The 11,567-nt window shown below is 36.4% G+C and overlaps 2 protein-coding genes across 2 annotated transcripts; both read left to right on the top strand.

Moving 5' to 3' along the window:
- The first annotated feature begins 386 nt into the window (after positions 1-386).
- On the top strand, positions 387-4,175 carry LOC100373018 (alpha-N-acetylgalactosaminidase-like). The gene is made up of 6 exons (XM_002733977.3): positions 387-547; positions 1,125-1,299; positions 1,558-1,827; positions 2,159-2,320; positions 3,115-3,312; positions 3,750-4,175. The coding sequence occupies exons 1-6, from the start codon at positions 387-389 to the stop codon at positions 4,047-4,049; spliced, it is 1,266 nt and encodes a 421-aa protein (XP_002734023.2). The 3' UTR covers positions 4,050-4,175.
- A 1,350-nt stretch (positions 4,176-5,525) lies between these two features.
- LOC102808169 (neuronal membrane glycoprotein M6-a-like) lies at positions 5,526-10,336 on the top strand. Its single transcript, XM_078006427.2, has 7 exons — positions 5,526-5,797; positions 6,948-7,116; positions 7,208-7,367; positions 7,472-7,610; positions 8,162-8,232; positions 8,738-8,797; positions 9,344-10,336. Exons 1-7 carry the CDS (start codon positions 5,752-5,754, stop codon positions 9,578-9,580), a joined length of 882 nt encoding a protein of 293 aa, XP_077862553.2. The 5' UTR covers positions 5,526-5,751; the 3' UTR covers positions 9,581-10,336.
- The last annotated feature ends 1,231 nt before the right edge of the window (positions 10,337-11,567 follow it).

The following is an 11,567-nucleotide window of genomic DNA, read 5'->3' as shown; positions in this document are numbered from 1 at the left end:
GTAGTTGGTTTACAATTAGATTAAGAGCATCAGTTCACAGAAATAAACCAACGGCCAGAATAATAATGATGGTCACATGTCCAAGAATGTACGATTCTCTAAAACTGTGGTCAAATTGTATACCATGGCAACCCCAATGAAGGACGTCCACAGTTTACGTAACTCGCATATATATGTGTGGAGAAAACTGTTTTTGAGGATTAGGAATTTCAAATCTCGTCAAAACGCTATTTTGGGAAGGTATAGACATATAATTATTACCCCCTTAACTATTAAGCAAGGGTCGATTAAAGGGCGCTGATAAGATATGCCATGTACTTTTAGAGATTAAGTTAATTGGTGGTGCGTACTACACTTTAGACTCGGTACTCAGTCAAAACATCAAGATGAAGGCATGGCTCTTATATCTGTTTATGATGTTATATTTCGTTAAAATATCGACTACACTCGACAATGGATTGTCAAGGACGCCTCCAATGGGGTGGATAGATTGGGAAAGGTTCCGATGCAACGTCGACTGCAACAACGATCCGAATAACTGTATTGGGTGAGTTCATGTCAGGTCAACATAAAACAATGATTAACACCATACTCTCTGTACAATCCGAAATGAACACGCGCATGTCTAGGGAAGTATATAATGTATACAATGTATTTTTCCGTTTGCGTGTATTACCGTCGTACAGGATAAGGGGGATTCCTTATTTGGTGATTGTACTTATAACTTATCTGATAATTAAGAAGTTAATATGCGAGCTAATTAAATGTCATTGAAATTTGCTGTATTTTTCTGTGACATCTTCTTTTGAGATATATATTAACTGAATCTCGGTCGTTATACAATGTAGTTCTATTTCGTTTAGTTCTGTTATTTTCTCTGACCAAAAATAATGCTAGTTTGAACACCCCTGTCACGTTACAAAATTGGTTCATCAATGTTTTTTAGTTCAGAGACTATGTCATAGTCAAAATACAATTGGGTGTATCTATGTGGCAATTGTTTGCTATACCACGGCAATAATAGCGTGATTCGTATATATGTTTTGTTTTTATTCCCAACGCGTTTTTAGTGCTGATATGTTGATCTTATTATACGGTTATTTTGTGTTTTTGTTTACATGAAGAGAGAAATTGTTTAGAGACATGATTGATCGAATAGCAGCCGATGGTTACAAAGATGTGGGATATGAATATGTAAATTTAGACGATTGTTGGATGTCACATGAACGAGATGAGAACAACAGACTGACAGCAAACTCAACTCGATTTCCAAATGGTATAAAATCATTGGCTGATTACGTAAGTAATGCTGAGCTGTATACATGTACTTGCTTGTGTGAGTTGCGCCCTCAGTGCCGACTGTAAACCCAATAAAGCCGCCGGTGAGGGCATAACACGTAGGGAACTATATTCATATAGTGCTGTAAACATGTCTTGCTTATAAGCACCGTGTTATAAAGCATCTCCATAGTGGTATTTGTACGCCGGCACAGAAAAGCACAGAAATAAAGCGCCGCAATTTTTGTATTTATAATAACAGATACCATGCTATTACAGGCTCACTCTAAAGGACTGAAGTTGGGTATTTATGAAGACTATGGTCTGTTGACATGTGCTGGATATCCTGGTAGTTTAAATTACATGGACATAGACGCACAGACCTTCGCCGATTGGGGAATTGATTATCTTAAATTTGATGGATGTTATTCACTTCCCTGGACGATGAATAAGGGCTATCCGGAGATGACACGTGCTTTAAACAAAACAGGCCGACCAATCGTATTTTCATGTGAATGGCCGTTTCACCAACAAAAGGCTTCAATTAAGGTAATTAAATTATATAGCAAGAAATATAGATAACAGTATAAAAACGCGAATGCGCATGCGTCCCTGATTTATCTGTACGTACAGGTAATTCAAAGCGCAGGTGCATCGAAAAAATATTATTCAGACTTGATGCTAACCCACGTCGACTTTTTGTTTAATAATTCATTCGTTTGATTCATTTGCATTGCACATGTTTTTGTTAATGGTGGTGTATAGACCATGTGGAAACGTTGTTATTTAAATGTTACATGAAGACTTTAAACAAACTTAATATATATGTAATATTCGCGGGATAAAATATAGTACATAAACTCTGATTTTTATTTTTCAGCCGAACTATAAACTGATTCGTAAAAATTGTAATTCGTGGCGTAACTTCAAGGATGTTCAAGACTCCTGGGACAGTGTTATGAAAATAATTGATTTCTATACAAAAGAACAAGATACATTAATCGCTGCAGCGGGGCCGGGAGGGTGGAACGACCCGGATATGGTAAATTGTGGAATTCTTAACTTAGTGCACACAGACGTAAATTTAAAATGTAATACTTTCATTTCAAACTGCTCAAATGTTTTATCATCACGAAATTTTGGTGCAACAATTAATGATGCAATTATGTTGTTAACAGGTTGCGAATTGCATGTGACCGTTTTTCATTGGTGTTTATACCATTTTATGTAGCCTGACGAGATCGCGTGAGTTGCGCCCTCAGCGGTGCTCCAAACCCAACACAGTGAGGTCTTATGCCGTTCGGCCGGCGAGGGCCTACTCACGTTTACATGTCAGGCTACATTTTATGCTGAGTTCAAAACTACCGTTTTCCATGTAACATGATACTTATTTACAATTGAGTTGAAGCATGCATCCAAGTAGAAGTTGATACGTCGGAAAAAAACTGTTCAATAAACAAGCTGCACTCTGATTGGTCTGACTGCTAGGTGTTAGGAGTGGGCAGCCAATGAGGCACGATCTTGTATATCGCTTTGCATTGACTCCACATTTATGGTAATAGCATGCAATGCTAGAGATGCATATTTGGACTACCGTAGTGTTTGCATAAACATCAGAAACATGGTATCCCGTGTGGGTTCATCCGGTACCGCAAAGATAATTATATATATATATATATAGTATGACATGAATTAAAAAATATGAAAAAAATATTTAAAATAACGTAACTCATACCCCATTAAATCAGACTCGGGGAAAGGTACTAAGCTCTAAGCTTTAGTCATTGTCTTTAGTTTTACCGCAACCAAAATCGTTCAACTTATATTATATTCTAGCTTATTATCGGTGACTTTGGTCTGAGTTACGATCAGTCAAAATCCCAGATGGCAATGTGGTCAATATTTGCTGCACCTTTAATGATGTCTACCGATCTGAGAACTATCAGCGATGAGGCCAAAGAGATACTACTTAATAAAGAAGTCATTGCTGTGGATCAAGATGCACTTGGAAAGATGGGTAGAAGGGTCATCTCAGTAGGTTAAATACGACTCTATCGTTGTATTTTTCTATATTCAGAATATGATATGTTTTAGATTGTTAACCCTACATTATAATATAGTATAGGAGTAGGATGTAACCTATATATCAATCAGCTTAAAGTGGGTGAGTCATCGCGCGCGCATGCGCCAGATGGCCATAGCATGTCACTGTTTACAAACAAGCGTCTACCCATAGCGTTTTTAGCGTGTGTTGTTATCGACGCCCCTATGACTCAATTCCCGCGCGTGCGCAGGTGACGACCCTCCCGCTTTAAGACGTACAGCAACAGTTTAATCTTTGAGGGTTGTAGCGGAAAAAGAAACTCAACACTAATTACGCTGCTGGTGTATAATAACATTATCTTGTAATAATTCATTTCCCAGAATGCATGCGTACTTTTTCTTCTTTTTTTTTTTTGTATTTTTTATAGAGAGGCAGTGTTGATGTGTGGAGCAGACCCTTGGTCAACGGAAGTTACGCAGTGGTGTTTTTCAACAAGGGGAGTGACGGCGGACCATCCAATGTTACGGTGACATTGGAGGAGATTGGCTTCACCACAACTGTTCAGAAGTACGCCCTCAGAGATTTGTTTCTGCATCGTTTTTTGGGAAACTATGACGTAAGAGGTACATTCGAAACGTCGATAAATCCGACAGGTGTCGTTATGGTGACAGCATCACCGGTCAAAATTAACAAGTACAGGACGACTAATTTCTGGTTTCATTGTTAATTGTTAGTTGGTTTAATGAGATTTATTGAAATGCGTGTATGATTTTGTTTCGTTTTGTTTTTTTATTAAACATTTACTTGATAAAATTTTAATAGAGTGTTCCAAATAATAAAAATACCGAACGGTGTTTTGACAAAACGATGAGTCATCAATGAGTATTTGATTTATTATCTTAACCGCTATGTCGTCACGGTAGCAGTTGGTTGTGTACAATATGTGTGTTTATTTGCTGAATGTTGGTGTATGCCATACGGTTGTAGCAAGTATATCAAATCTTAATTGTGAACGAGCTAAAGATGGAATGTGGGGTGAAATTCATTCTAACATAAATTACAATACCGCTGTTCTGTGTGCTCACTGTTAGAGCACCAGCCCCGCCAATCTCACTCGCTTCAATACTAGTGATTATAAATGAGTTTCCGAATCCCACAATATACTGTGCAGACCTTGATTGCATGGAACTAAAAACGAAATACACTTTTGACCAAAAAATAATATCAATAATTTGTTCTTGATATTACGGTCGACCAATTGAGGTATGATAATATTTCTATCTTTGAAAATTTCACACACTCAAGTTTAATAACCTTAAAACCAATTCGAACGTTTATCATACAATGTGTTACTCTGGAGACCTGTTGCTATACGGGCTGTTCTATTAAACAGGCTACAATCACTAAATACGGTTGTAGTAATTTGCATATTCGTACAAATTTACATAACATGTTGGTTACTATATATTCATTGGTGTATTCTAAACGTTGGACGCAATGGCATAAACTATCATCACTTCACCTGTTCATAATTTCAGTGGATGATTACGTATAACTATATTTTTATTTAAAAATAAGATACCCCAGCTTAAAACACACTGAACACCCACACACGTGTAGTTACACCAATGGCAAGAGCGCCACATACGGCGATTTTCAAACGGGTTGTAATACGCATGAGCAGACGATTTTTAAATTGATTTCGGTGATTTATTTATGTTTTGATAATACTTGTTAAATTGAAAGTGGGTTCAGATAAGGGCATTATGAAACCACATTCTGCAATACTCAAATAATTTGTGGCTAATATAATATATAGAAAGAATCGGCTTTTTTGCTGGCGGTTTTGAAGTGTTTGATTCCGCTCACAATACTTTGCGAATTACGTCATGAAGTGTGAACATAATATAATAAAACGGGTATTCAATCATTCATTCGTGGCACCAGATTCTCCGCAATAATTTCTCACCTAAGTGCAGAACACACCGCGTTTAACATAACCACATGATATTATTAATACAGAGAATGCCCCGCTCTGACAATTTCAGTCTAGGGACAGAGTTATTGGAATTCTCAACATAATTGAAATAAGACGTGCATGTACCGGCACCTGTTAGAAGAGCTCGTATTTCACTTTAAAATGTAGTGTATTTGTTTACATTTTCACCTGAGATTGTGGTCGCAGTCATGCAGTTCGTTACACATTAACTCGCTCTAACTCTATTCAGATCACTAAGGTGATAAACCGCCATATTCGTATAATGATTGTGATCTACAAAGGTCAACCTATCTGGTAAATATATAAACGGCGACGACGGCGTCATTTCAGACTGCGAAGAATCATTGGTTAAAAGTTCGTACGGCGAACAGCTATCGAATCAAACTGGAAATTAGACATTCTACTGTGGGTGCCTACTGCTACAGTTATTATGTTCACTTCGCCAAGGTTTGAATATGGTGATCGCCATTACGAAGGTATGTTGTTTGTTTGTAAATCCATCGTATATATCTAATACTGTAAACGTAATTGAGTGCGTTTGACGTTGTACTAAAATGTTATCAATTAGACATAATAATATCAAAATTAAATTTCTTGTCCAATATCTCACGATTTACACTGCTACGGAGGGTATTTGCATGTTAAACTAGTACTGGAAAAAGATGGAAATTACAATAATTACAATCGAACTATATGGCTATGTGTTAGTGAGAAAGTGTACATATATCTTTACGGAAATCAACGTACAATTACTGAGGCATTCGTGGGCGTATTTTATTGTCGCCAAGAATGTCTTGCTCACTTCCAGTCAGGGGCGCATTTAACCAGTATTCGAGGTTTCACGTGAGCCAGGGTGGTCCACGATGAGTAATTATTTCACCGGAAATGAAATCACTTACGCACAGTAAGAAAGGTGTACTCATATAAGTTCTCCTGCGTCATAAGGTCGTTTGTCCAGTGCCTTATGGGAAAGAATTCTGATTTCCTGTTTCATTTTTTTAGCTAACGAATTAGTATCACATAACATGAATGTATGTATGCGTGCATGTAGAAGTACACTGTTATTTGTTAGATGTGCATACAACTAGGAATTACACAACGACCAAGTATATACTTTCGTGATCATTGGGACAAAATATATGCCTACATATATAGACCGTAGAAGTACCAGTACTATGAGTGTATTTGGAGTTTAACCACGGCAGGCGGGGCGGGCGGGGGGTGGGGGATTATACTCTCTGTACCGTGCCTGTGGGGAAACTATTTTCAGTATATTCAACTAGATTTTCAACGTGCCACTTGTTGACCTTGTGTTGATTAATGAAGTTTTGGCGTTGCTTGTCACTACAGTGCTAATGTCCGACAGTAGTATCACAAACACCGTGACAGAGACGTATTGAAAAGTGTGTGACATTACTGGGTGTTTGTTTAGCGTGCTTTAGATAAATAAACTTCTTACAAAAATACGTACAGGAGAAATTGTTTGTTCAGATTCTGGATATAGTGTTATCGGGAGCATATAACCGTAGATGAAGGCTATTCTGTGGCTTACACTGCCTGATAGAATTGTAGCACGTATACACATATATAGGGTGTGTGATAAGTCTGTTATTTTTTATCCAACAGAAAAAAGTCAATGTCGGCGGTGCTGTGATCGTTGGCCGTGGCCATCAGTCATCACACAGATCGCATTCTGTATCGCCATCTCGACATTCTGCGCATGCTTACACCTGGCTGCCGAAGATACCATTAACATATTTCAAGATACAGCAGCAAGATACACCATAGAAAATACGTAAGTGTTACGCTTCATGTATGATTTCCATTTAACAATGCGAAATTCGTAAGTGTTAAAGTTCTATGTGTAATTTCCATTTTGTCAACAGACTATATTGGGGGAAAATTTCAGTTTACTGCGTGACCGCTTTGACAATTGCAGTTGCTTTCACGTTTATGGCTGTCGGCTGCCTGGCAACAGGATCCGTGAGAAAAGAATATATCTGTAGGTTCAAATCCAGGAATGCGGGACTATGCCAAATAGTAACCGTGAGTATAGAATTTGAATGTGTAAAATCAAAATAATTTATGATTTTAACGATAGATTACGACATTGACACTGAGACAATCATATTTCTCTTTTATGTTACAAGGTTACTATTATTAGTTATACATTACTTATTTGCTGGATTGCTGTTACCATGGTGGCCGTGATCCCATTTATCTTTTTCTACATCATAAAAGAGAATCACTGTGGTGACCCTGGCCGATGTATAGATTTAAGACAATATGGTGAGTGAACCCTGAGTGTTTAATACTCAGACATAATTGTAAAATTTAGCATCTTTGGAATAATCCTTAAAAATGGTATTTGTTGACACATAACATTCCCTGACAGGAAGTATAAAGCGCAATTAAGGTTATATTCATGAATGAACGTGGAAGTAACTCGTAAAAATGCTTGTTAATGTTACGAATTCTCAAAAATACAATGCGGAAATGACGTCAAGTGCACGCAACCACGATTTTCACTGTTTCCCGACATTCTGTACACGAAAGGACGCCGGGAAGCAGCAGATCAGAATTTCTGCATCAAACCTGCTACTGTCCTCTGAATATCCAGTAATGCTAGCATCGACCCTTTCACCGTCCTATAAATAGTCATTAATGTCACCATCGCGACCCTGACATCGTCCTCTGATTGGCCAGTAATGTCAGTATGTATATATATGTATGAGTCAGATGTATAGTTCATACTTACATTGTCTTAGCATTTTATTGCCTATAAATAGAATCAAGAACAGAACTTTTTTTCATACAAGTCAATGTTCCTTTTCCTATAGGCTTCGCTAATATTACCGAACCAAATCAAGACGTATATCTTTTCTGTGATAGAAATTTATATTGTAGTCAGGTGAGTGTCACGTTTTCTAATTTTGTCACCATGACCTCGGATTATGCGTAATATTAATAGGGACTATTGCTATAGCATTTCAAAGACATATTGTAAGTTCGTATTGGTATGACATAGACTATGCACAGGCTATTTTTATCGTACGTACCAGTAATTTAATGCGCATGCGCATTTACTAAGTTCTGTATTTCATCACACAACACATTTTTATGAACGACCTGGAAACACTGCGGTAAATCCTAAATCACTGTGTATATCAACACAACTACTAACACACGCTCAAAGTTGTCCACTTTTCCCTTCAAATATATTCCGCATTGTTGTAATATATCGAAATTCTGTATATGTTCTAAAAATATATGACTTAACTTTTGCATGCTTTCGGTGAACGTCGTATCCTGTCCACCTCCTTTTCTCGAGAAATTCTTGTAAAGTCAAACACAGTGTGAGCACACACCGCAATACATTTTTTACATTAAAAATATTTGTGATGCTATTATTTCAGAATCCCTACGAATTGTATTTATATGGACTGATTGCGGCATCTGTTGTTCTTGTTATGGTGGTAAGTGCCTTCGCTTGACATCATTGGGACCATTCAGCTTACATATTTGCCACTCCTCGCTTTGGGTTATAGTAAGAAATGTAGTGTCCATGGTGGGACTTACGCTGGGATTTGTTTGGATGAGTTTAGTAACTCATATTTATGTTAATTATCACGCAGAATTCATAGATTATCGGAAATTGTTATATACTGGGACACTTGTTATTTTAAATGCAACTGAATTCAGGGAATTTTCCACTTTGGCATCGACTGATTTTGCCACTGGTGGCGTACGTATCTTAACGTTCCACAATGTTTGTAGATGAGATATTGGCTGAACAAATGCATAAACAATGCATTACAGGATACATGAAGTCGATTAGTATACAAAATTTACACCATTGTCAATATGATTTTTTTTTGAAACCATGGGTGCGCTTATATTTCGGCAACATTTAATTCGGTTACGCTTTATCTGTTTGTATATTATTTGAGATGCCATACGTATCACGCTCATTTTTAAGTAATAGCCTCATAAATAAAAGACCGTGTTTTATCTCTTGACAGAGCAATTTCCTGATGATTCTATCTGCCAACTGGGCGCATGTCAAGCACAGATATAGAAGCCCTGCCGCCAGCAGATACCCAAAATGCAATAGAAGTACAGATACTCTCCGCTTAAGTCGAGATCTCAGCTCATCGTATGGACATCATAACGAACTAAGCATCATTTCAAACAACAGCACATTGAATACTGATACAATACATACTACGCAGAATTATACAAACGCTTATCATATATAATGATAGTATAGTATAGTGAACGCTTTACTTATCTCCGGTTACGGTGTTCTTAATCAAATATGGTTACATTCTGGCAGCTTTTTTTTAACTATATTTAAACTTTAAATTCAATCATAACTGAGGTTCATGTGCGTAGATTTAGGTATAATAGTAAAAAAAAATCAAATAGTGTTACAGCATATTATATCACGATTTGACACAACATAAGTACATGTATCTTTATGCGGTCTTTTCGAACCCAACATGTGTTCATAAATAATCCAAAGTCATTAAATTCAAGAAGGATATAAATTGTTTTTATTTATCCAATATACTATTATAATTAGATTGTTTACTCACGTTTGCATGTAATGGTTCAGTATTTATGGATACGCGAAATTGATATAGAAGAGAACAGTTTACATACTGCCATTATCATATTCTTATTTTTAATTTAAATTATTATATATACTTGTATTTTGTATTTATTTTTTTGTAATTTTAATCAATCAGTTTTGGCATCGTTGCTAAGAAGAGTACTTAAATATATAGAATACGTCCCATATACCTTGACAAGTAAACTAGCAGTTTATGCCGTCATTGTACATTGCAGACTCACAGGTCATTAGAATTGTCACGTACATTATAGATTCATATTGTATATGTTCCATATTTTATTTCTAGTATTAATGCCAATTTTAACGTTCATATATTCAATATATTGTTACCCAAGTATATCTTCATTACTGTTAATAAAATATTTTCGTTCCCGTGAAATATTTTCAGGATAATTTATGTTGAATTTTATTCGTGTGTTCTCACCAAGAAATGGTATAGATATATGTATGTGAGTTTAAATCCATACACTGTTTTGTCCGGATCCTATTTGGTTCTTTTGTACAATCATTTTTTTTGTTCCCAATCGGTACTAGATTAATCGTTTTTTGGACGAAAAATTGTAGTAGATAGTTGAAAGCAACTTTTGGTTTTGTGGTTGCTCGTTAGTTAAGAATATAAAACGTATTAGACGAGAAACGAAATTTTGTTTCGACGGACGACTAGAGAGAACAATATCATCACTGCAAATTGCTCCCCTTACATCTGTTTACGCCACTGCAGCGCTTCATCGCTAGAGGGCGACATCTACAGAAACGACGTATTGAGTGTTCTGTAATCCAGACTCGGACATTTCACATGAATAGATAAAGCAGGATCAGTTGGTCACCTAGGTCAGAGACCTACTATATTACATTGTATAAACATCACTCGTACAATCAGTAAACATTGGTGATATTATCTAATAAAAGCCACTGGTTGCATTACACAGTTGCCATAGTATTGGTTGTAATATTCTCTCAATGTGATGTATACAATATGATCGGTGTTTGTTGGAGAAATGGTCTGATTTGGAGTATGAAGGTCGCAATTCTATGTTACATTGTTGGCGACCCAGGCTACTTTTGAGTGTCGGACTAATGATGGGAAACTATTTGTTTGCATAAGTTCTCAGAATAAAATCAGTATCCTACAAGATAATTTTACAATTTAACACGTTTGCTGCTAAGTTGATTAACGGGTGCACTATTTTAATTACTGTAAAATACCTTATTTTCGCTGAAGGAATGTCAGTGAAAATAAAATCCAGCGAATATAATTTTTCCCTATATTTTAAATTCAACTTATAAAAAAATAATGGAAAAAACGTCATACAAAACACCCAAAAGGTCTTTTCAGCGAGTAATATTCATATTAATATGTCGCTATTGCATGACATATGTAAGAATTTATCAATGAATGACTACCATATTTGGATAAACAAACACAAACACGCACTACCTTCGAACTAAAATGACGTCACGGGTGATAAATTTAATCATTAACCAGTTATTGCTCTCATATCTTGAATATTCAAATACGAGTCAGCCACGGTCTCCAGTGTGACGAAACAGAGGTCGCTCACGAAACTAACGGTAGAAAAATACGATTTCCAACCATCAGGACGGTTAAA

This window comes from Saccoglossus kowalevskii, chromosome 4 (assembly GCF_978046115.1).
Source record: "Saccoglossus kowalevskii chromosome 4, keSacKowa6.1, whole genome shotgun sequence".
NCBI classification, from domain to species: Eukaryota; Metazoa; Hemichordata; class Enteropneusta; family Harrimaniidae; genus Saccoglossus; species Saccoglossus kowalevskii.
The sequence above is the reverse complement of the archived record's forward strand: the minus strand, read 5'-3'. Positions and strand labels throughout refer to the sequence as shown.

Excerpts from the sequence above, each read along its gene's own strand:
- LOC100373018 (XM_002733977.3), top strand. The coding sequence starts at position 387 with ATGAAGGCATGGCTCTTATATCTGTTTATGATGTTATATTTCGTTAAA. Across the intron at positions 548-1,124 it reads GATCCGAATAACTGTATTGG|AGAGAAATTGTTTAGAGACA; the intron begins GTGAGTTCATGT and ends GTTTACATGAAG. Across the intron at positions 3,313-3,749 it reads TGGGTAGAAGGGTCATCTCA|AGAGGCAGTGTTGATGTGTG; the intron begins GTAGGTTAAATA and ends TATTTTTTATAG.
- LOC102808169 (XM_078006427.2), top strand. The coding sequence starts at position 5,752 with ATGTTCACTTCGCCAAGGTTTGAATATGGTGATCGCCATTACGAAG. Across the intron at positions 7,368-7,471 it reads GACTATGCCAAATAGTAACC|GTTACTATTATTAGTTATAC; the intron begins GTGAGTATAGAA and ends TTATGTTACAAG. Across the intron at positions 8,798-9,343 it reads CTGTTGTTCTTGTTATGGTG|AGCAATTTCCTGATGATTCT; the intron begins GTAAGTGCCTTC and ends ATCTCTTGACAG.